The sequence below is a fragment of the Neovison vison genome, chromosome 7 (genome assembly GCF_020171115.1).
Source record: "Neovison vison isolate M4711 chromosome 7, ASM_NN_V1, whole genome shotgun sequence".
Classification (NCBI taxonomy): domain Eukaryota; kingdom Metazoa; phylum Chordata; class Mammalia; order Carnivora; family Mustelidae; genus Neogale; species Neogale vison.
In genome coordinates, this window is record NC_058097.1 from 50795974 (window position 1) to 50818181 (window position 22208).

Genomic DNA, 22208 nt, shown 5'->3' on the forward strand with positions numbered 1-22208 from the left:
ACCTGCATGCAGAACCCCAACCCCACTTCCCCAGGAAGCCGAGCCATCCCAGCTGAGGATTTATTGGCGTAAATGCAACCATATAAAAACATAAGTTATGAAAAACACAGTCACGATGTGCCCCGCCCCAGCCCAGACCCCTAAAACCCCCTTCTGAGGGAGGGAAGGAGAGGAAGGGGGCGCCCCCAAACTGCCTAAGAACGCCGCAGCCCCTGGGCCCATGCAGGGCCGGCCCGGCCAGGGTGGGAGAAGCCGGGTGCCGCCTCAGCGCATCCGGTAGTCAGTGGAGCAGGACAGCTCGCACAGCTGGCCCTTGAAGTCCAGGTCAATGGTGAAGTCCAGGTCGCGCTGTAGGGAAACGGGAGATGTGAGGGGGACTGGACACAGCACAGGCAGAGGTCTGGAATGGTCTGATTCGGGAGGCTGCGGCAGGGGGTGTGCCCCCAGCCTCCTCCCATGCTTCCCAGAGACCCAGTGTCCTGGCTGGGAGACGCCTCTTTGCTGGTTGCACCCTCAGCATCCGCCCACAACCCTGACTCGAGCCTCGGCTCCCGTGACATCCTCAGAGGCTCTGGGATCCCAGCCAAGCCCGCCCCTCCAGACCAGAGCTCGGCAGCTGTCTCTTGCATAACGATTGTTCCTGCCATCAGAACCATTCCCACCAGTAAAGCAGTTACTCCTTCCCTCTTTTCTAAGAAGCAAACATTTCTTCCAGCACACTTCCCCACTCACTGGTCCCAATCCGACTGTCCGTACGTCCTCGGCTCCCTGGCTTCCCGAAAGCCAGGCTTCACTCTGTGCTCCCCACCCCCCAGCACTCTCTGGAAAAGGCTTGGGCCAAGGTCGCCAGTAACCGTGAAGACTTCTGCCCTCAGTCCCACCACCTTGGCCCAGGCTTCAGGCTTCCTCCTGGCTTCTCTGGGCCTCTCCTTTGGTCTCTTTAGCCGGGCCGTCCCAAGCTCTGTACTACGGACATCTGGGCTGGAAATGAGGCTTCTCCACAGTCCTGTGCTAGAGGCCACCAGCATCTTTCTCCAGGTATGAGAGCCCAGAATGTCTCCAGACAGGGACAAATGTCCTCTGAAAAGGGTGTGCCCTTGGGACAACCCCTCTGGCCACAACCCCTGAGCATTACCCAGGCCCATACCCACAGATCCACACTTCTAGCCCAGGCCCTGGACTCCAGGCTCCAGACCCTGTGTCCTCCCATCCACTCGGGGTCTCCCCAGGGGTCGCACACTCAACCGAATGGAGGGCTGCTGGGACCCCGGAGCAGGCAGTGGAGCCCTTCCCAAGCACCGCCCCGGCAGTGTCTCACATTGTTCTTGGCATTGGGCCGCATGCCGATGGTGCCAAAAATCTCCTCGCCTGTCTTCACAGTCAGGTAGTCCTCCATGTAGAACACGGTCTGCTTCCAGTGCGTGTAGGGAGACTCGGGGCCTGGGGGTGCAGACGGGTCAGCCAGGCTGCGGCCAGTCCCCGGGGCCTCCTGCCCGGCCCCCACCCTAGGCCTTGGCCTGGCCCTTCCCTCTGTCTGACCCCTCCACGACCCGAGTCCCTTTACCCTCATCAAGCCTGAGAGAGGGACTGTTGGGTATGGTTTTAGGGGTGGGGAAACTGAGACATGACAGGCCCCCTGGCTCCCTCAGCTGCCCCCGTCCCACACCCCGGCCCCACCCCACGCTCACTGGTGGAGAAGCCCGTCCTCTTGTGGCAGCGCGTGAACTCGATGTTGAAGTAGGCCACGAGCGCATGCACGTAGTCATTGCGCTTCACTTGCAGGCAGAAGGGGGACGTGAAGGTCAGGTCCTCCACCTTGACGGTATAGATGTCCACCTCCTGCGGGACAGGCCCTGTGAGCCCCACGCCCCAACACCTGGCCCAGCAGGTGGCGGGAAAGCCTAGGCTGCCACACTGCGGTCCTGCCCCCTTCTCTCCCACGGCCAAAGCCCACACTGGACGGGTCCGCGTCCTGGAGCCACTACTGCCGCTTTGGAGAATCGCCCATTGTCCCTTCCCCACGGCCTCCGCCCTGTCAGGGGCCACCACCAGCACCTGACCACTGCAGGGGCCTCTTCACGGGGCTCCCTACTTCTGTCCCCGCCTCCCCCCACATCCTCTTACTCGACAAATCAGCCAATGTGACGATTCTAAACATTGTCCATCAGATCACATCAAACTCCTGCTCCAAATTCCTCCACCAGCTCCCTGGCGCCCACCCTCCCAGCTGCCGTCTTCACTCCCTCCGGACTTCCTCCTCCTCCACCAGCTTTGGGCTGCCTCTCGCAGCCCAGCGCCAATTCTAGGGTTCACCCCAGTGTCTAGCTCAGTGCGCGCACACTGGGGGCTCAGAACCAATCACTGGCCCGGCAGCCCTCATCAGCTCACTCGCGGCCTTGGGCTTCTTGCATCTGGGGCACAGCCAAGGGGCTTAGCTGCCTGGCTCACAGGTGCCCCCGTGGAACGCATCCCCCCAGAGCAGTCTATGCCAGTTGGGTCTTGCTCACCCTGGCACCTGGAATCCCACCCCAGCTTGGCTCATAAGCTTTTTAAAGGGATCCAGTGGCTTCTCTGGGCCTCTACCACCACCTCTGGCCGACTGGTCAGACTTCCAGGCCTCAGGCAAACACTGGGAGACCTCCTGTCTTGCTCAGGCTCAGGCTCAGCTGGTGGCCCTTCCTTGGTTCTGCCCCTGGGGACACCGGCCACACCCCATCCTCACCTTTATGAGGCAGGCATTGGTGACCAGCTGCTTGGGGTCCACCACGTCCACCAGAGGCTCCTTGATGGCCACATCTTTGATGCAGGACATGTCAAAGCCATATACGTTCTCCCACCCTGGGGAGGCAGGCAGGCAGGAGGAGGGGTGAGTCCATCAGGGGTGCCCAGCCTGAGCCTGCCCTGTCCCCCCGAGTTCCTAGGGGGCCTCCCCCGAGCTCACAGTGAATCTTGTAGTCTTTGTACTGCCGGTCTTCAATGGCTGTCACATACAGTGTGGCTCGATCCGGGAAGATGAGGCCATCGGGGGCCTGCCAAGGGGGAGGGGGTGTGAAGGATGTGGGGGGCCTTGGAACACTGCCCCCAAACCTTGACAGTTTGGGTCTCTATCCACACACACTATCCCCACACTGGTCTGAGCCACCTGGACTCCTACAATGGCCTCCTCACTGGTTACTGGATTCTGCCCTCACACCCACCTCTACTCCCCACATGGCTGCCGGGAGGCATCCAGGAGCACCTAAGTCTCAGACCTGTCCTTCACAGGTTGTAAAAGATCTACAGCATCCTCCCCGGCTCCTCTTGAGAGGGGGTGCACAGGCCCCTCCACCCCCTTCCCTTCTACTGTTCTTCCTGACCCCCCCCAGTCCATTCCCTGCTGTTCCTCAACACCCAATAAGGAACACTCCTGCCCCAGGACCTTTGCACCAGTTCTTCTGCCCAGACGTTCTTCACCCCAGATCTCCTATGGCTCCAACCCCCTGTTCAGGTCTTAGTCACCTCCCCCTGGGAGGCCTGCTTGGATCTGAGCACCTGGAACCATGGCCCTCCAGCCTCTCCCCCATCCTTCTGCCCTGTTGTAGTCTTCTTCCCAGCACCACCCACCTCCTGACACTGTCTGCTTGTTACTGTCTAGCTCTGGTGCCTGTGACCTCCCATTCTGGCTCTGGGCCCTACAACATCTGGGCCGTCAATCCCCTACATGAAGTCCCCGCTGGGGGAAATATCTAGCCCAGCTTTTGGTTTTCTGCCCAGACCCCAGATGATAGGCGCTCAACCTGTGTGAGCTCTTCCCACCCCAGCGCAGGCCTCACCAGCCACTTGTCTCGGGCATAGAGCACGGTGTTGAGCATTGACTCGTAGAAGAGGCAGTAGCCCATCCACTCGCTGATAATGATGTCCACCTTCTCCACCGGAAGTTCCACCTCCTCCACCTTCCCCTTGATGATGGTCACCACTGCGGGGGGCAGAGACAGCCACATGCAGCCAGCCCCATGGAGACCCATTCGCTCGCCTCTCCTGCGGGGCCAGGGCCCGGGGACCCCGCTGGAGCTGCCCCCGTCTCCTCAAGGAAAGGCTGGGAGCTGCAGGTAGACATCTTCAAAGAACTCTGCTGGCTGAAGCCATACTCTCTGAACTCAGGGTTTTCTGCTTTGGGTTTTTTTTTTTTTTTTTTCTTAAGTAATCTCTATGCCCAACGTGGGGCTCGAACTGACCACCCCAAGTCCAAGAGTCACACACTCTACAGACCAAGCCAGGAAGGTGCCCCTCTATTAACTCAGTTTTAAAATCCATTCATCTCTCTAGATGTTTTGTTGGCTCCAACCCGCTGAGCCACCGAGGCACCCCATCTCTAGATGTTTTTAAGGCAGAAGCAGAAACGCATGGATTAGGCACCGGATGGTAAGACTGTGTCGTTAAGAGCATGGTCATGTTCTTTAAAAGGGTCTATCGGGGACGGACACGCACACACACACGGTAGGATTTATAGGAGAAATGACATCATGGTTGAAACTTGCTTCCAGAGGAGATATTTAAAGCTCAGTGGTACGTATCAGGGGGCTCACTATACTAATCTCTCTCTCTCTCTCTATATATATATATACACATATATGAATATATATAATCTCTTTTTAAAAAATCACTTCATGGGGCGCCTGGGTGGCTCAGTTGGTTAAGTGGGTTAAGCCTCTGCCTTTGGCTTAGGTCACGATCCCAGAATCCTGGGATCAAGTCACACGTCAGGCTCTCTGCTCAGCAGGGAGCCTGTTTCTCCCTCTCCCTCTGTCTGCATCTCTGCCTACTTGTGATCTCTGTCAAATAAATAAAATCTTAAAAGAAAAAAAAAAGTCACTGCAGGGGCCCCTGGGTAGCTCAGTCAGTTAAGCATTCCACTCTTGGTTTTGACTCAGGTCATGATCTCAGGGTCAGAGGATATGACCCTGTGGTAGGCTCCGAGCTTGGTATAGAGTCTGCTTGAGATTCACTCCCCCTCCCCCTCCCTGCACTCACTCAATCAATCAATAAAATCTTAAAAACAAAAACAAAAACTTCAGTTTCTAGAATGCTAGGAGCCTCCACACACAGAAAACCCACCCATCTTCCCACATGCGCTGCCCCAGGAACCTGGCAGGTAGGAACTCAAAGGCCATGTGGCAACATCTGCACCACCGGCCTTTGTGACCTGAGCTACCCTCCTTTAATAACCCGGCCTTCCAGATGCACGAGTTCCTGCATGAGCAGACACTGTGGGGAAGGGGATGAGCATCGCAGGAGCTACTGGAATGCCAGCCCCCAGGGGCCTGAAGAAGGGAGCTGCGGGCCACGCAGGCCACAGCGGTCATAGGAAAGAGCAAGAACCTCTCACATCTGGAAACGTGTGCAACTACACGGTGAGCAGGTGGAGGAAGTGAGGGCAAAAGCCTCGTGTGAAATGCTATTTATGTACAAGACGAGCATGTGGGCGTGAAAACATTTACACATGTACAAGCCTGTGGGTGCAGACTTCTCCGGAAGGGAATGTGGGCTGAACTTAAAGGGGTGGCCAAGAGACTCCTCACCATGGACTCCCTACGCCTCTACGAGCTACAGAGTGCTCCCTGCCCCAGGGTTTGACGGGTGAGGCCCCTAGCTCAAGACCTCGCCACTCAGTTTCTAAACCAGCAGAGCCAGCTACTTGTCACTACCTGTTGTTGTGGGTGCTGAGATGGGGGGATTCTTAGAGCCCATGGCGGGAGAACAGCTGAATCTGTTCAGTGACAATCCCTACCCCACTGCCAAGGGTCCCAGGGAAGCGGGAAATCACCCACTCCATCCCCACAAACCCATTCTCTTCCTGGGCTCACCATGGTCTAACTTGTTGGCTTTGACGATCTTCACCGCATAATCAGAGATACTGGAACACTCGATCTGGGGGCCCAGGAAGAAGGGAGGGTGAGACCCCCCCCACTCCCACCCTCCACCCCCAGTCCCCTCCATCCAATCCCTGAGCCCTGAGGGGCCCCTCTCCGTCCCCAGGCCCTGACCCACCCGCCTACATGCGACACTCACCCCAATGACCTTGCGGGCTCCAGCCTTGGCAGCAAACATACAGAGGATCCCCGTGCCGGAGCCCACGTCCAGCACCACCTTGTCCTTGAAGAGGTGCCGGTTGTGAAACATGGAGTTCCGGTACGTAAGGGTGCGTACCTCATCTTTCAGCATCTCCTGGACAGGGACGTGGGGGCACAAGGTACAAACATGCCATGAGGGGACCCGCGTTCCCAGATGGAAAACGGTGTGCTGGCCTCTGACACACTGGCAGTTTGGAGAGCCAGAGCTCAGTCCTCCCACCTCCCCAGTCCCCTTGGAACAAATCGTTTCCTTTCCACGTGCCTCAGTTTCCCTATTTGTAAAATCAGACTGGATAGGCTAAACTCCCTACTGCCTTGGCCTGATTTTACCACTGCCTCCCAAGTTCCATTTCCTTGGCTTTCCCCAGAATTTAGTGCCACTGAACTGTACTACGGCTTAAGGAAATTTTTGTTACGTATCTTTTACCACAATTTAGAAAAGAGGTTTCAGCAAAAGGAAAAAAAAGAAAAAGAGAAAGAGAAAGAAAAATATGTTCAGAATTCCATTCCCACCGCTTTCTTGGACAGGACAGGGTCCCGAGACAGGGTCCAGAAGCAAGGGGCATGGCAGGCGGGAGCCGCTGGGGGACAGTTCCACCGCGAGCCACTAGAGGGCGGCGGAGACCGGCAGGCCCTGACCTCCCGCTGAAGTCGCAGGCAAGCTCGCCTGCGCTCCCACACCAGCCTCTCGAGAGCTCCTGGCGAAGCTCCGTCTCCAAGGCAACGGCTGGGAGAGGCGACCCCGGGGTGTGTGCCTCACACCCAGAGGGGCGGCTGGGCTCGGTGCCAGGGGAGGCGGTGCGCATGCGTGAGAAACTGAGTTCCAGCCCTCCCAAACATTAACCCCCTCAAGATCCAGCAGCTTTAGAAGCTGTTCACACTCACCTCGTGAATGCCGAAGTGAGCGTAGGAATCAAAGTAGTAATCTTTGGACGTCATGTCCTCAGCATTGGGCTTCTCGCTGCTTTCTGCCTGGCCGCAGGAGACCTGGGAGGAGGTGGATGGGAGCATGGGTCAAATCTGAAGGCTCTCTAAGGCCTCTTAAACCTCCAGGTCCCTACTTCTCCCTGGAGAACAGACACACACACCCCAAATCATACCATGGCAATCCTACAGCCCCCGTCTGCCATCTTGCCTCCCCAAACCCCAAAACCTACAACCCCACTCTCCTCTTCCAGGACCTCCCCCCCAGAGCACCATCCAGGGGAGTACCCAGATACCTCAGCCACGCCTACCATCTCTCCAGTCTCTCTGCCCCCGTCTCTAGCTCAGCCCACAGCTTGGGAGGGGAGGGGAAGGCAGAATTGGGGCAGACACGGGAAGGGGAAAGGGGGGGCTGGAAATGGAGTTAAGGAAGTAGCCACAGTATTTGGGGAGGCCAGATGGGAGCCACAAACCTGGAGGGAGTTTGTACTAACAGTTTGGGGGCACAGGGTAAACTGATTTGAAGCAAGAGGAATCATGGTTAGACTGCCTGAAAGGGCCTGGGATGTGGCAAGATATATTTATATGGGGAAGGGTCTCACAAAAGGATATTTACTTCTTCAAGAGGCGGCTGGAGGCTCATCCCATTAGCCAAGGTGGCTACAAAATTCTAGGAGAGAGTAACAGGGAGACAGGATTAGCTACTGGGAGTGGCTAGGGGAGGGCCAGGCCAGGGGACCCCAGCTCACAGGTGAGGGGGTGTTTCTTGCAATTTTCCTTTTCCTTGGCATGGCAGGATGAGGCAGCAGAGGGAGCAAGAAAAGAGGCAGGGATGTTTTTAAAAGGGATGGGAGAAGTGGGGGGAGAAGAGATGGGGTTCTGTCCCAGCTATGGCTGGAGAGATGGTGGCCCGCCCCCACGCTGTCCCTCTCTGGCCAGACACCTGACCATACACCCCTCCCCCAACCAGGCCAGAGGAACTGGCACCCGGCAGGCACACAGGCACTGCCAGCTGTCGCTCCCCCTCATCATCTAATCCCCCCAGATTAGGTGACATTTCCTGACACACACACCCCATCCTGGGGTGCCATGAGTAGCTAGGGGAGGGGAGGACTGGCAGGATGTGCCCACTGGGCATCTGCCACCTCTGCAAACAAGTCTCTTGTCTGAGAGGATTCCAGAAAGGAGGTGTGGCACACAGGCACCCCCACCAGAGTTGGCACCCTGAGCCCTAGCTCCTGCCTTGGACTCAGGAAGCCCCAAACAAAACCACCTGGAGCCACTCTCCTAGCTTAGCACCCTCTTCCCAGGAAGGTAGAATCCCACGGAGGAGGAGGCCAGACTCTGGACCCTCAAACCCCACGACACGACACCTTGGGGTGTGGGGCCAAGTCCTGAGGCAACCTCTAAGAAAGGTATTTCCTCCACCCATAGGGATCCTGGTCCAGAAGAGAGTCAAGGTGGGTGGGAGTCATTGGAGTGACCCTAGGAGCTGCCTGCCCCACAACACTACAAGGCAAAGGAGGGAGTCCGCAGGCCCCATCAGATTACATCTCTTCCAGATGTGACCACCCTCCAGGCGCCAAGAAGCACAAAGTCACAGACACGACCCACAGAGCTCCAAGCCCCGCCCCTATTCTCTCAAGCCAGCGAGGACACCTATAAAAAAGGGTGACTGGTAAGGGGATTTCCCACTGGGACACATTTCTCAATACCACTAATACCACGACAAGGCAAGTCCCAAGAGGGCCTGAAAGAGCACCGGAGCCAACCCACATGGCTGCACAAGAACCAAACCGCTCAGGAAACCATTTCAAGCCTTCAGGCTCAGGACTCTCAAACAGAGCTTCAGGAAGGGGGAGGTCATCTCCCACCTTCGCATATGCGCCCGGGAGAGACAGATCTCCAATAGGTTGGTAAAGCTAGTAGCTCATATTTCCCACATCCTCTTCCCAGCAGAGACTCTCCCTCCCCTTGCCCGGGAGGGCTTCAAAGGGTAGATGGGCTTTGGGACACGCCCCATGAAAAAGATGTCCCTCCCACACACCCAGAAATGGCCACAAGGGGGTGCACGACACCTTATCGGGAAGGATCTCCTTCAACTAGAGGCCCCACCACCACCCAGGGGGAGGTCACAGGGGCATGCCCCATCCCCCCAGCTCCCAAAGCCCCGAGCAGGGGAGAATCCAGGGACAGGAAAACGGGGGTCCGGAGGGAACCAATTTTCCCTCTTCCTCCAATCCCAAGCCAGGAGAGCACGAAACCTGGACCGAAGCCTAAGCAGATGCCTCGGTATCAGGGACGGGGTTTGGGAGAATCGAGATACACTGCGCCTCCCGAAAGACTCTTAACTTCTCGTAGGGACCGAAGCAAGCCTCCTCGAAGGGTACATCGCGATCCCGGGGGAGAGGGCATGGGGTCTCCTAGGGAGGGTCGGAGCCTCCTCTCCGCCCCCCCCCCCGGGGCAGCCCTCCCCCGGCCGGGGGCGGGGCCTTTGTCCCGCACGTGGAGCCCGCCGGGCCACCGGGCACGGCACACCCCCTCCCCACCCACCGTGCCTCGGCCACGTGGGGGCCAGGCCGGAAGCGCCCCCAGCCCTCCTCCACGTGGGAGGGGGCACGATACCCTCGGCTTGACCCGGTGCCGCAGGCCCTCGAAAGCCAGGAAACCCGCACCTCAGACTATATCCCGGGATCCGGAGAATGCGGCGTCCCCTCCTTACGGCTGAGAGCCTTCAGCCCCAATCCGCCCATTCGGAGCCCCTTCCCCACGACGGAGGCATAAAACACCGACCAACAAACCGCCCCCCACCCCCGACGGCGCTCCAGGCGCTCACCTCCATGATGCAGTTCGCGGCCTCGGCTGCCGCCATCTTCACCCGCACCTACTCCTCCTCCTGCCGCCGCGACCCCCCCCTTTCTCCGCACTCCCCCGGGACCGCCTTATACCGGAGGGTCCTCGTCCCGCCCACAACGACCCCGCCAGGAGATTTCATTGGCAATGGAGGCGGCCCGTCTGAGAATGTCGTTTACCAACTGGGCAAAGAAGACGCCCATCAAAGTTGAGGGTCCCGCCCAGTCTGGTGTGCAGAGCCCCGCCCCCTTAACTCGACCGGGATGGGAAAGACTGCCCGTCTATCGCAAGGACCACGACTGATGATTGGGCAAAATCTACCAGAAGTTCCCGCCCCCGTCCTCTCCAACACCGCCTCAAAGCTTCCCGACGGGCTCCGCGCTAAGCGGACATCTTGAAAAAGAGTGTCCATCACCAAAACAACCCGCCTCCTAGTAGCTGCTATTGGTTTATCCTTGGTGTGACGTCACGAAGCCTTTAGACCGCCCTCGTCTAGCGGCTTGTCTCAAGGAGAATGCGGTGATTGGCCCACGAGGAGGGAGGAAGGCCGGCCTCTAGGCTCCAGCGACTGGCTCAAACAATTGTCACTCCTCAGCCATTCGGTGGATTCTCCCAGCTGGAGGGGAGTTCGGAAGGAATAAGGGAGCTTGTGCCCGTTTACCTGAGGGACAGACTGGAGAAGTGAGAGCCCCAAAGAAAAGAGGGCTTGTCTGGGGTCCAACACAAGTCAGTAATAGGACTCAGGCCTCAAGACATATAACTGTCTTGCCCTCTACCTAACTGTTCCGAGTTTTTTAAATCCAACAACCCCACTCAAGCCACTTGGTCTTTGCCAGGTCCTGCCCCTGCTGGAACACTCGTCTCGCTTTGCCTGCAGACTTCTATGTATTAGCTTTCGATACCACCTCTACCGGGGAGCCTCCATCGTCTTGCAGAAAAAGTCGCTACAGATCTTCCTGAGTTATGATGGGGTTACCTCCGACCCCCAGAAAACCCGCCCTAAGTTGAAAATATCATAAATTGAAAATTTAATCCACTTAACCAGCCGAAAACCAGAGGTTGGCCATGCTTGGGACACTTGGGGCCAACACAAGTGCTGAGCAGCTCATGTAACTCATGAATACTGTGGCATGGTCCTATGGGTACGGAACGGATGTAGGTGTATCCGTTGTTTGCCCTTGTAATTGCTTGGGTGTGAGCTGTGGCCTAACATCAAGAGAGAGTATCCTACAGTATATCAGGAGCCCAGGAAAATGCCCAAATTCGAATTCAAAGTATGGTTTCTACAGAAAGTGTAAAGCTTCACTTAAAAAATTGCAAGTTGAAGCATCTTGAGTCGAGGACATCTGTCATTAAATGAGGATGAACGCAACTGGTAGACTAGATCCATCACCCTTCATGACTCTTTCCAGTCAGTACCTCTCTCACCCACCCCAGAAGCAATCACTTTGTTTTCTGTCTCTCCAATGTAGCTATTTCTTTCTTTTTTTTTTTTTTTCCAGCACAAAGCCCAGCGTGGGGCTTGAACTCACCACCTCGAGATCAAGACCTGAGCTAAGGTCAAGAATCAGACACTTAAAGGACTGAGCCACCCAAGGGCTCCTGCTTTTTCTTTTCTAAGATTTCACAGGGGGACACCTGGGTGGCTCAGTCGGTTAAGTGTCTAACTCTTCATATTGGATCAGGGTACTGTCTCAGAGTCCTGAGACTGAGCCTCTATCTTGGGAGCTCCGTGCTGGGCGTGGACCCTGCTTAAGATTCTCTCTCCCCCATCTCAAATAAGAAAATAAATAAACAAATAAATAAAAATTTATATGAAAAATTCTACAGTATGTTCTCTTTTGTGCCTTTCTTCTTTCACTTAATATAATGCTTTTGAGATTCATTCCAAGTTGTTGCATATAATGTTGGTGTGATCCTTTTTTTTTTTTCAAGATTTTATTTATTTATTTGACAGAGATCACAAACAGGCAGAGAGAGAGGAAGGGAAGCAGGCTCCCCACTGAGCAGAGAGCCTGATGCAGGACTCCATCCCACGACCCTGAGATCACGGCCTGAGCCAAAGGCAGAGGCTTAATCCACTGAGCCACCCAGGCACCCCCGTGTGATTCTTTTTATTCCTGAGAATTCCATTGTAGGGATGTATTCACAGTTTATCCACTTCCCTGTTGATGGACACTCTGGACTTTTGGGGGGTTATTATGAAGAAAATGGGTATCCCATGCTCATGTGTGAGTCTTTCTGTGGATGTACTTTTTTGTTTCAGGTAAACCTAGGAGCAGAGGGCTGAGTTGGACGCTAGGTGTATGTTTTAAATTTTATGAGAAACTCCCAAGAGGTTTTCCAGCACATTCTACCATTTTGCAGCCCCATCAGCGATGCATGCCCCCACACGCTCCACATCCTCACCAGCACTCATCACGAGCAGGCTTTAATGTTAACAATTCTGGTGGCAGTGAAGAGGCTTCTCGTTGCGGTTGTCATTGCCACTGTTCTGACCCTAATGTTGAGTGTTTTCTCACGTACTTATTGGCCATCTTTGTATCTTTTTTTTTTTAAGATTTTATTTTATTTATTCATGAGAGACAGAGAGAGAGGCAGAGGCAGAGAGAGAGGCGGGCTCCCTGAGAGCCTGATGCAGGACTCGATCCAGCACCTCAGGATCACGACCTGAGCTGAAGGCAGATGTTTAACTGAGCCATTCAGGAGCCCTGTAGATCTTCTTTTATTAAATCCATTCAAGTCTAGTTTTACAAATGGTGTTGTTTTCTTATTCATGAATTGTAAACATTTTTTATAGAGACAGAGATGCAGGTGTCTGTCAGGCATATATACTTTGAATATTTTCTCCCAGTCTGTGACCTGTCTTTTCAGTTTCAGTTTTCAAATATTGTCTTTTTTTTTAAGATTTTATTTATTTATTTGACAGAGATTACAAGTAGGCAGAGAGGCAGGCAGAGAGAGAGAGAAAGAGAGAGAGAGGAGGAAGCAGGCTCCCTGCTGAGCAGAGAGCCCGATGTGGGGCTCAATCCCAGGACCCTGGGATCATGACCTGAGCCAAAGGCAGAGGCTTTAAACCACTGAGCCACCCAGAGGCCCCCAAATATTGTCTTTTGAAGAACAGACATGTTAAGGTGTTTTTTTAAAGTTGTTTATTATTATTATTATTTTTTAAGGATTTTATTTATTTATTTGACAGAGATCACAAGTAGGCAGAGAGGCAGACAGAGAAAGAGAGAAGTGAAAGCAGGATCCCCGCTGAGCAGAGAGTCTGATTCGGGGCTCTATCCCAAGGAACCTGGGATCATGACCTGATCCGAAGGCAGAGGCTTTAACCCACTGAGCCACCCAGGCGCCCAAGGAGACAATGGGCTACACCGGGAAATTGTAATCAACTATTTCCATTGATTTTTTCGTTGTTGTTATTCACTTGACAGAGAGAGAGAGATCACAAGTAGGCAGAGGGGCAGGCAGAGAGAGAGGGAGAAGCAGGCTCCCCTCTGAGCCGAAACCCCAGAGCGGGAATCAATCCCAGGACCCTGAGATCATGACCTGAGTTGAAGTCAGAGGCTTAATCCACTGAGCCACCCAGGCACCCCTTATTATTATTATTTTTTAGTCATCTCTCCACCCCAAGTGGGGCTCAAACTCACAATCCTGAGATCAACAGTCCTATTTTCTTCCGACTGAGCCACCTAGGTGCCCAACAAACTAGCTTTTTAATACTAGGAAATAACCTAATGTCATTGAAAAGGAGGTTGCATTGGGCAGGGGGATACACAGGTACAGAGTCCAGGAAAGTGGTCTGAGCTGAAATCAGAGATGGGGGAGGTGTCCCCAAGGAACTATGCATCTTCCAGGGTGGCGGCCACTCCCCACGTGGGGCTAATGAACACTGGACTGTGGCATATCGGAATGAGATGTGCTCCAAGCAGTGAAGACTTGCAGGGGCATCTGGGTGGCTCAGTTGGTTAAACATCTGCCTTCGGCTCAGGTCATGATCTCAGGGTCCTGGGATCGAGCCCCACATCAGGCTCTCTGCTCAGCGGAGAGCCTGCTTCCCCTTCTCTCTCTGCCTGCTGCTCTGCCTACTTGTGATCTCTCTGTCAAATAAATAAAATCTTTAAAAAAAAGAAAAAAGAGGGGCACTGTGGGGCTCAGTGGTTTAAAGCCTCTGCCTTCGGCTCAGGTCATGATCCCAGGTCCTGGGATTGAGCCCCACATCAGGCTCTCTGCTCAGCAGGGAACCTGCTTCCTTTCCTCTCTCTCTGCCTGCCTCTCTGCCTACTTGTGATCTCTGTCTGTCAAAAAATAAATAAAATATTTTTTAAAAAAGAAAGAAAAAAGAAATATTTAGTTCAAAATACAGCCAATTCCAATTTGCAGGAGTTTTGTTCTATAAAGTCACTGTGGACACTAAGTGGATGCAGACCCTTTGTTCCTGGAGGAAATACAGGGGCAGCTTCCTGCCAGCCTCTCATTACAACTTGCGCCAACCCATCAATACATAACCTTATTTTATGTGCTTTCTGTTCAAATACACCTTATTGAATATATAGTGATTCGTTCACACTGAAGTCACAGCCCACAGCGCTAGGATGCATGCCTGGGTCAAGCTTATCCTAACGAGACACATACCAGCCTTCTCGCCCTTACGAAGCCTCCTGGGTTCATTTTAAACAATGAAATTGGGCATGTCTGGGTGGCTCAGTTGGTTAAACATCTGACTCCTGGTCTCCACTCAGGTCATGATCGCGGGCTCTTGGGATCCAGCCCTGCATGGTGAGGGGGGAGGATTTTTTCCCTCACCCTCTGCTCCTCCCCCCAACTCACATGATCTCTAAAATACAAGAAATCACCCCTAAAAGTACAAATATGCCAAGAAATGTAGCACCACATAGTTCGAGGAAGGGATGCTTATTTGCAGAGTGAGAGCGGAAGGAGGAAGGCAGGGTAGGACACTTGATTGAGCAGGAACTCAATCTTAGCCAACAAGGTCCGCGATGGGTGAGTCAAATCTTGCTTCTCTGGGCATTTGCACGCCAACCAACAACCACAAAAACCCAGTGAGTGTTAACTTGGGGGCTACAAATAAATTTTAGTGAGTAGGCAAATTCGCAAATATGGAATCCATGAATAATGAGGATCCATGGCTAAGTGGTTTCCTTTGTGATTATATGCATCTCAGTTTATGCGCTTATAGACATAATTTTGTGAAGTGGGGGTGACAGCCCTGAAAAGGTGATACCCCTGGTCTATATACAGATGGGGAGTAACCAGCCAAAAATGTTCAGAAGGAGCAGTGGGAGGAGAAAAACGAGAAGAGGGTGGTGTTCTGGAGGTCCTGTGTAGGAAGATCACAGCTTTCTTCTGGAACTAGCTAGAAAGACTAGCTAGAAAGACTTCATGACCATCAACACAGGATAAGCTGGAAATGATGCAACAAGAAAAAACATGGAATTAGCTGGAACTGTATCCATAGATATCCTCAAGCAGGTTGTACGTTCAAGTGACAGGCACTTGAAGGTGTCCCAAATAAGTATTTCTAGAATGAATGAACTGGCTCTTCCCTCAATTCATAAACCAGAGAGAGAGAGATCTCTTACCCAAATCTCCTACTTAGAACTTAAGTTTTCGAGAGAAGGGACAAACAGTTCAATACCTGACAATGTTTTTAATATGAAAAAAATCTTAATTTCTTTTTGGCAAAAACAGGGAGGGCAGCCACCACCCCACAACCCTGAGTGGAATAGGAAGGCTTGGACAAGCACACAAAGACCATAGAGACAGGAGGTCTAATCTTGTAGCAGCTTCTGAGGAAGATCTCAGTCCAGGGGTAAGTTCAAGTCCACGGGTGAAATGGCAAGGATGCCCTCCTGGAGGGGAAAAGTGGAAGAGCTCGTGAGCATTCACAGGTAGACCCTGTCCTCCATTCACAGTGGCATCCCCGCCAGCCCAATGACAGCAGAGACAGGGACAGGGGTGGGAGGAGGAGGATCCGAAGAATCAGAGACCCAGGGGTGGACAGGGACAGAGTCCTGGGAAAAGGAAAGAGAGATAAAGCCCCAGGGTGGAGGGCAGAGCACCAGTGTCATGGAGACAGAGAGACAGGGACCAGAGACTCAGAGATGGGGAGCAGGGTCCCGGGGTTGTAACGATCAAGAGCACTGGCTTCATGTCAAAGTCCTGAGTCCAAACCTCTGCATGAGGGACAATCTCCATAAAATCGGGATAACATCCAATCCCAGAAGGTTGTCACGGGGTTTAAATTGAATCATTCCACTAAAAGTCCTTGGCTGTGCATGTGCCCAAACAAAAACAGAAACAAAAAACAAAACAACCCCCACAAAACCCCCAAAACAAAAGAACAATTTCACAAATAAACAAGCTTCTGCACTGATCTCCAGACACGTACATCTACTGTCCCCTCTTCATCTCCCTTTGAGGTCCCAAGGACGTCTCTCCCCTACCTGGACCACTTCCAATCATCCCTGACTCAACCTGCTCCTCCCCACCTGCTCCTCCCTGTCTCAGGGAGCAACCGAAGCAGCTCTACTGCATCAGGCCGGCATCCTTGATTTCCGTCTCCCATTCATTAGCACTCCTAAATAGCACTCGTAATCCACTCATAAGCAAAATCTGTCAATTCTACCTCTGAATTAACTGGGAGACTCCTCCACTACCGCCCCTGCGGTATGATCCAACATCATCTGCTCCCTGAACCAGCGGACACCTCCCCACTCCCTACTTCCGCCTCGCCCTCTACGGTATCGCCCCATGCGGCCGCTAGAGGGCGCAAGTTAACGCCCAAATCAGCTCTCGTCGCCCTCCACTGCCCTCCGCTCAGAGAGCTCGCTCAGTCAGTGCGCAAGTTCTTACCTTCACAAGCCCCGCCCCCTCCTGCTCTCAACTCTCGCCCTCTCCCCTTCGCTCACCCTGGTTCAGCCCTACCGGCCTCTCTGCTCCTCAAACACCCCTGGCCAGCTCCTGCCACTCTGTGAAGCAATCGTTTCATCAGTACCCCGGAGGCCAATCCAGCTCTGAGCCTGGCCTTGAATTTAAAGCAGTGGTCTTCTGAAGCTGATAGGTCGGGGCCAAGAAAAAACAAAAAGCAGAAAGGAATAAGTAAAGCAAGTCAATCCTACCATCTGGTAGAAGCTTGCGTTAGAAGGTGCAGGGTGTTATGAAGGAAGCAAAGCAATGAAGAGGCAAAGGGAGTGGGTGGGAGGGGATGGAGGTGGTTCTGGTTTCAAACAGGGACCAGGGGAGGCCTCACGGGAGGGTGACACCCGAATGGAGCAGAGGAAGTGACACTGGGGGATACCTGGGCAAGTGCATTCTGGCAGGCAGCGTCAGAGCAGACAGTCACCAGATAATCACACAAATGCCCACAGGGTGCCAAGATCTTACAATGGTCCCATTTTAATCTTTACAATAACCGTTTGACATGGGTACTTCTACTTGCCCTACCTGATGGATAAAAACCGAGGCCCAGGAAGGGGTCTCCCGTGTTTCCCACTCGTAACTGTAAGTATGTATCAGAATGGTTTAAGCCGGGCACACATGGTTTAAGTCCGCACTGATTACCTACTGGTGTATAGCTGGTGCTCAATAAACACAAAACAATTGAATGATTGGGCTGGGAGAACACCTGTCATGTCTGAAAAGAAGCCAAAGAAGCCACCCCCCACCCCACCACACAGACACAAGTTACAGTTGGATAAAGGGGGGCCCAGAGAAGCTCTGGCAGCTCACCCAGCCCCCGTGTGCCTGGATCCAGGGCCCGAAGCTGTGCACGTGCTCCACACTGAGACCGGCCAGGGTACCCCCAAGCCGGGCCACGCGGCGGCTCAGCTCCATGGCCAGGGCCAGACGGGCCAGGGGCTCCGGGGAAGGCGGCGGAGGCCCAGGGCAGGGTAAGTTGGGGCGTGGGCGGCTAGGAAGAGGGCTGTCCTCCCGGTTGGAGAACAGCTCCACTAGGCGGGCGAAGGAGCCCGCGGAGAGGCGGGCCAGCTTTCCACGCAGGGCCGGGTCCGAGGCCAGCTGTGGGGTGGGGAAGAGACGAGACTGGGTCGGCCTCCACCACGCCCCCGCAGCCAGCCAATAGGAGGCTACGAGGCGTGACTTCCTGGTTAAAGCACTCCCGACACTGAAGCTCAAAGCCACGCCCATCCCTCACACCAGCCAATCATAAACCAGAATCTGAGGTCTGCGCCAAACTACTCCTAGAAAGGTGGCCAACAGCCAATAAGGGCCAAAGCCCTAATTAGCTGAGTTCTAGAATACAGATCTTATAGCCACGCCCCCTAGAGGTTCCCTGAGAGTCCCTGGAACGAGGCCGGTCCCTACAACAATCCTGCCTTCCACCGTACAATTAATATTTTAAGGTCATACACTTTCCCCAAGCTCCTGAGCCAATCAAGTTCCAGGAGCGAATCATAAGCCAGACCTCCTCCGGCTGCTATTTCCCCCCACATTCCAAGGCATACCCCTATTCAGCTAACCAGGGTTTCATATTTTAGACAGTCCTCTCCGAACAAACTCCCTTCCCACCACCATACAGTCCCTAATTCTTCAACTGGTCCATTTCCCAGATCACGTTTCGGGTGCCCACAACCCTGGTCTAAAGGCCACACCCTTCTCACTGTAAATCCAAAACTATCCTGACCTTATTCAACCAGTAGCGGAGAAGCTTAGCACGTCTGACCCCATAATGCTTCTATTTCCCTTACTGCTGGGACCTATAGTTTAGAAACTTCTGCTTAGCCCTGCACGTAGGCACGCTACAGCTAAGATTCACAAAAACGGCTCTTTTACCAGAAATCTACCTCACTGGAGGAGATAAGGAAGTCCTTACAGAAATGACGACGCTCTATGTAAGATTTATAGGAACGACACGACTTGTACACAAAGATCAACTGACCAAGGACAGGGCGAGGGGGTGGCTCAGTCGATTAAGGGTCTGCCTTCCACTCAGTCATGATCCCAGGGTCCTGGAATGGAGCCCCATGTCGGGCTCCCCGCTGAGCCGGGAATCAGCTTCTCTCTCTCCCTCTGCCCTCCCCACCCCCACCCTGCTCATGCTCTCTCTTTCTCTCTCAAATAAAGAAATAAAATCTCTGGGGCGCCTGGGTGGCTCAGTGGGTTAAGCCGCTGCCTTCGGCTCAGGTCATGATCTCAGAGTCCTGGGATCGAGTCCCGCATCGGGCTCTCTGCTCAGCAGGGAGCCTGCTTCCCTCTCTCTCTCTGCCTGCCTCTCCATCTACTTGCGATTTCTCTCTGTCAAATAAATAAATAAAATCTTTAAAAAAAAAAGAAAGAGGGGCGCCTGGGTGGCTCAGTGGGTTAAGCCGCTGCCTTCGGCTCAGGTCATGATCTCAGGGTCCTGGGATGGAGTCCCGCATCGGGCTCTCTGCTCAGCAGGGAGCCTGCTTCCTCCTCTCTCTCTGCCTACTTGTAATCTCTCTCTGTCAAATAAATAAATAAAACCTTTAAAAAAAAAAAAGAAAGAAAGAAATAAAATCTCTAATAAATAAATAAATAAAGCCTCTTGAAAGAAAAAACTGATCAAGGACAAAAGAAGTCACACAACCTTCCTCTGTTGTCTATAAACGGCAGCCACTTTTTGACTCCAATCCCCATCCCCTTCCCCTTTCTAACATAAAAGCAGCTCAGATCTCAGGCTGGGGGAGACGTTCTTTGAGACGGTTGTATACCATTTCCTCAGTGTGCTGCCTTTCCAAATAAAGTCGCTTTCCTTACCCCAACGTCTTCGCTCTTGGCTCACTGGTCTGTGGTGCTGGGAGCAGAATGGGCTTGGACCCCATTACAAACCCTTCATAGAAGTGGAGACCCACCCTCTCCTCACCTGACCATCTAATGAGAATGCAGATCCAGGTTCTGATCCCAGTGCCCAGCCATCCCGCAATCCCCATCCCAGCTAAGAGATGGAACAGACAGACTTGTCACCTTCTGATTGATGACTTCTGCCTCTTCCTCCAGCAAGGCCACCAGGTTCCGCAGTAGGGCTTCCTTCTCTGTGGGTGGGGCTCCCTGTAACTCTGGGGGGTGGGGTGTGGAGGGCAAAAGAGAAATAGCTGGGGGCAGAACCCTGCCCACCCTTCTGCCCTCATCCTTCTCCGCCCGGGGCCCCTTGGTCCCTCACCTGGGCTAGGTGGGGATCTCAGTTGCTCTTGGACTAGTTGTTCCAGCCGCTGGGCCACCAGAGCATAGAAATCTGGAGTTGCTGGGCCTGGGGTCAAAAGGGCCAATGATGGGTCTCTGGGACATCGAGCAGTTATGGATTCTCTCCTTGTCCCAACCATCTTGCCAGGTTGCAATGATTTCCATTTCATAGTGGGGTAAACTGAGACCCACTGAGCACACTTGGTAAAAGGCCTTGGTACTTCCCATTTACTGTGTCCCTCAAACTAGAATGTTATGGCCGAACTAGACCTTGAAGATAATCCTATCCAAGACAGGCAAATGCAGGGCACTCCAGTGATTACCACCCTACCTACCCCTTGCTGGTTTCAGGCATCATCTACTGATCACAGAACTCTTCTTCCCCAGCTGTGAAATCCCTTTCAAGTAAGCACTGCTGGTAGCCATTACTAGTCTATCAAGGCTCCCACATGAGTAACCCACATGGTTACTCTTGACCATGCCCAAGGACACCCCTCCACACACATGCACACATTCCTACTTTGCTTCTGGAGAAATATAGGAGCAAGAAACAAAAGGAATTTCCCATAGTCATGTAGCCAAACAGCCAGGGAGTTGTGACTCAAAACCAGGTCCCCTTCCTCCCTACTGTGGGTACTGGAGGCTACAAAGTCCCAGGGGTAGGGAAGGATGCATGGGAGGAGAGAGATAACAAACAGAAAGGGACCAAAAGCCCCCTTGGGAAGCCAGTTCACAGAATGTAACAGGGGGTGGGGGAGCAGAGAATGTGAGAGTAGTTCCCACTCAGTTCCCCTCTTAGCTAAGTGATCTTGGGCTAGTTCCTTATCCTTTCTATGCTTTAGAGAATCAAAGCTTCTTAAAAAAAAAAAATCAAAGTTTCTGGCCCTACCAGTTCATGGGTGATCTAGGGAAATCTCTTACCAGGCTCTGAAACATAGCATGGGTGGAGGGGCAGGGAGCAAGGCCGAGGGGATTCAGGGGGAACTGCTCCTCGACCCAGGGGGCAGGGAAGACATCGGCGAAGGCGGCTCAGGAAATCTGTTGGCTCCTCCTGGGCAGGACTCCTAGGAAAGGGGACCTCAGAGAGTGACCCCAGAGGCCCCTTTGCAAGCAGTCCCTTTTTCCTCCCACTGAGGGCCTCTCGGTGCAACCCCAGGGACAAGGAAAAGAGCCAGATATAAAGAGAGGGGAACACAGAGACAAGGCACAAGAATCAAGAGGGCCCCACCCCAGATACAGGCCCCTGAGGGAGGAGGGCAACTCCTCTTACCTGCGTGGGATCGAAATGGGGGACCCGGCAGCCTCACCTCGCCTAAAGAAGGCAGCTAGGACTCTCACCGTGTCCTCCCGGAGGCCCAGCTCTTCCGAGCCTGCCATGGGGGCACCTGTGAAAGAGGGAGCTGGGGGATGGTCTCCAGGGTTGACTTGAGGTGGAGGATGGGGGCCCAAATGCCTCGTCCCTGAATAAGGAGGAGGCCGGGACGCGTGAGTCCCCAAAGGAAGAAAGGGCTGAGAGCTTTAACTCCTAAGTCCTTTAGGGGAGTTAGAGTCTGGGGACCGAGACTCTAGAGTCCTCGGAGGGAGAAGAGGGAGGAGGACGAAGACTCCTTGATCCTTGGAGAGGAAGAGGCTGGGGACCCGGATTCCTGGGTCTAGGGGAGAAAGAGACTGGGGGCTGGACTCGAGTTTTCGGAGAAGGGGCCTGGGGGATCTGAATTCTTGAGCCTGACAGAAAAGGGGACTCGGGGCTCCGACTTCTGGATTCTGAAGGCATATGCCAAGGGGCTCGAGCTCTTAGAGAATCGGGAACTACGAATCCCAGCAGGCTTCATGACAAACCTTCCCCTCCGTCCGCACTTGACTCGCCGCGCAGCCTCCTTGGGAGGTGTAGTTCCCTTATCCGACCCAGGCTGGAATCTTGGGGTCTCGGGACGCATGGATGTCGGAGAAGGGGGACTGAGGTGCCGACTTCGAGATCCCGGCCTCTTCCCTTCTCACCCCAGCCCTCCCAAAAGCTCGGCTTACCTGCGGCCGGAGCCGCCGCCCACTCCTCCTTCACTGAACTTGCATAAACTTCTCTTAGTTCAACTTTCCCGCGCCTGCGCACTGGGCAGGGTTGGTGACGGCCCTATTGCA

At 53.8% G+C, this 22208-nt stretch overlaps 2 protein-coding genes across 8 annotated transcripts; both read right to left on the reverse strand.

The window, feature by feature from the left end:
• Nucleotides 1-46: 46 nt before the first annotated feature.
• PRMT1 (protein arginine methyltransferase 1) lies at nucleotides 47-9970 on the reverse strand. 3 transcript variants are annotated; one of them, XM_044256848.1, is made up of 11 exons: nucleotides 9871-9970; nucleotides 7651-7704; nucleotides 6996-7097; nucleotides 6049-6204; nucleotides 5844-5907; nucleotides 3813-3955; nucleotides 2942-3029; nucleotides 2723-2838; nucleotides 1689-1839; nucleotides 1319-1440; nucleotides 47-348 (listed from the first exon to the last, which is right to left on the reverse strand). In XM_044256848.1, exons 1-11 carry the CDS (start codon nucleotides 9904-9906, stop codon nucleotides 265-267), a joined length of 1116 nt encoding a protein of 371 aa, XP_044112783.1. In that variant the 5' UTR covers nucleotides 9907-9970; the 3' UTR covers nucleotides 47-264. The 3 variants fall into 3 exon arrangements, with proteins under 3 accessions (XP_044112783.1, XP_044112784.1, XP_044112785.1); XM_044256849.1 differs by lacking the exon at nucleotides 7651-7704 and having other exon boundaries at nucleotides 9871-9968; XM_044256850.1 differs by lacking the exons at nucleotides 7651-7704; nucleotides 9871-9970 and adding an exon at nucleotides 7346-7411.
• A 5571-nt stretch (nucleotides 9971-15541) lies between these two features.
• BCL2L12 (BCL2 like 12) lies at nucleotides 15542-22200 on the reverse strand. Of its 5 annotated transcripts, none has more exons than XM_044256860.1 (8): nucleotides 22098-22200; nucleotides 21912-22028; nucleotides 21343-21457; nucleotides 20994-21136; nucleotides 20053-20139; nucleotides 19857-19948; nucleotides 17643-17930; nucleotides 15542-15763 (listed from the first exon to the last, which is right to left on the reverse strand). In XM_044256860.1, the coding sequence occupies exons 3-8, from the start codon at nucleotides 21447-21449 to the stop codon at nucleotides 15713-15715; spliced, it is 768 nt and encodes a 255-aa protein (XP_044112795.1). In that variant the 5' UTR covers nucleotides 21450-21457; nucleotides 21912-22028; nucleotides 22098-22200; the 3' UTR covers nucleotides 15542-15712. The 5 variants fall into 5 exon arrangements, with proteins under 5 accessions (XP_044112795.1, XP_044112796.1, XP_044112794.1 ...); XM_044256861.1 differs by having other exon boundaries at nucleotides 21912-21997; nucleotides 22098-22146; XM_044256859.1 differs by lacking the exon at nucleotides 21912-22028 and having other exon boundaries at nucleotides 19857-19924; nucleotides 22098-22167.
• Nucleotides 22201-22208: the final 8 nt, after the last annotated feature.

Bases quoted from the DNA above. Each gene is read 5' to 3' on its own strand.
- PRMT1 (XM_044256848.1), bottom strand. From the start codon at position 9,906: ATGGCGGCAGCCGAGGCCGCGAACTGCATCATGGAG. The intron at 1,840-2,722 runs GTGAGGATGGGG...CCTGTCCCGCAG, and splicing joins CCAATGCCTGCCTCATAAAG to GAGGTGGACATCTATACCGT. The intron at 349-1,318 runs GTGAGACACTGC...GTTTCCCTACAG, and splicing joins GGCCCAATGCCAAGAACAAT to CGCGACCTGGACTTCACCAT.
- BCL2L12 (XM_044256860.1), bottom strand. From the start codon at position 21,449: ATGGCAGGCTCGGAAGAGCTGGGCCTCCGGGAGGACACGGTGAGAGTC. The intron at 17,931-19,856 runs GTGACAAGTCTG...CCCACCCCACAG, and splicing joins CAGAAGTCATCAATCAGAAG to CTGGCCTCGGACCCGGCCCT. The intron at 15,764-17,642 runs GTGAGCTGCCAG...TTTCCCCTCCAG, and splicing joins TCCAGGCACACGGGGGCTGG to GAGGGCATCCTTGCCATTTC.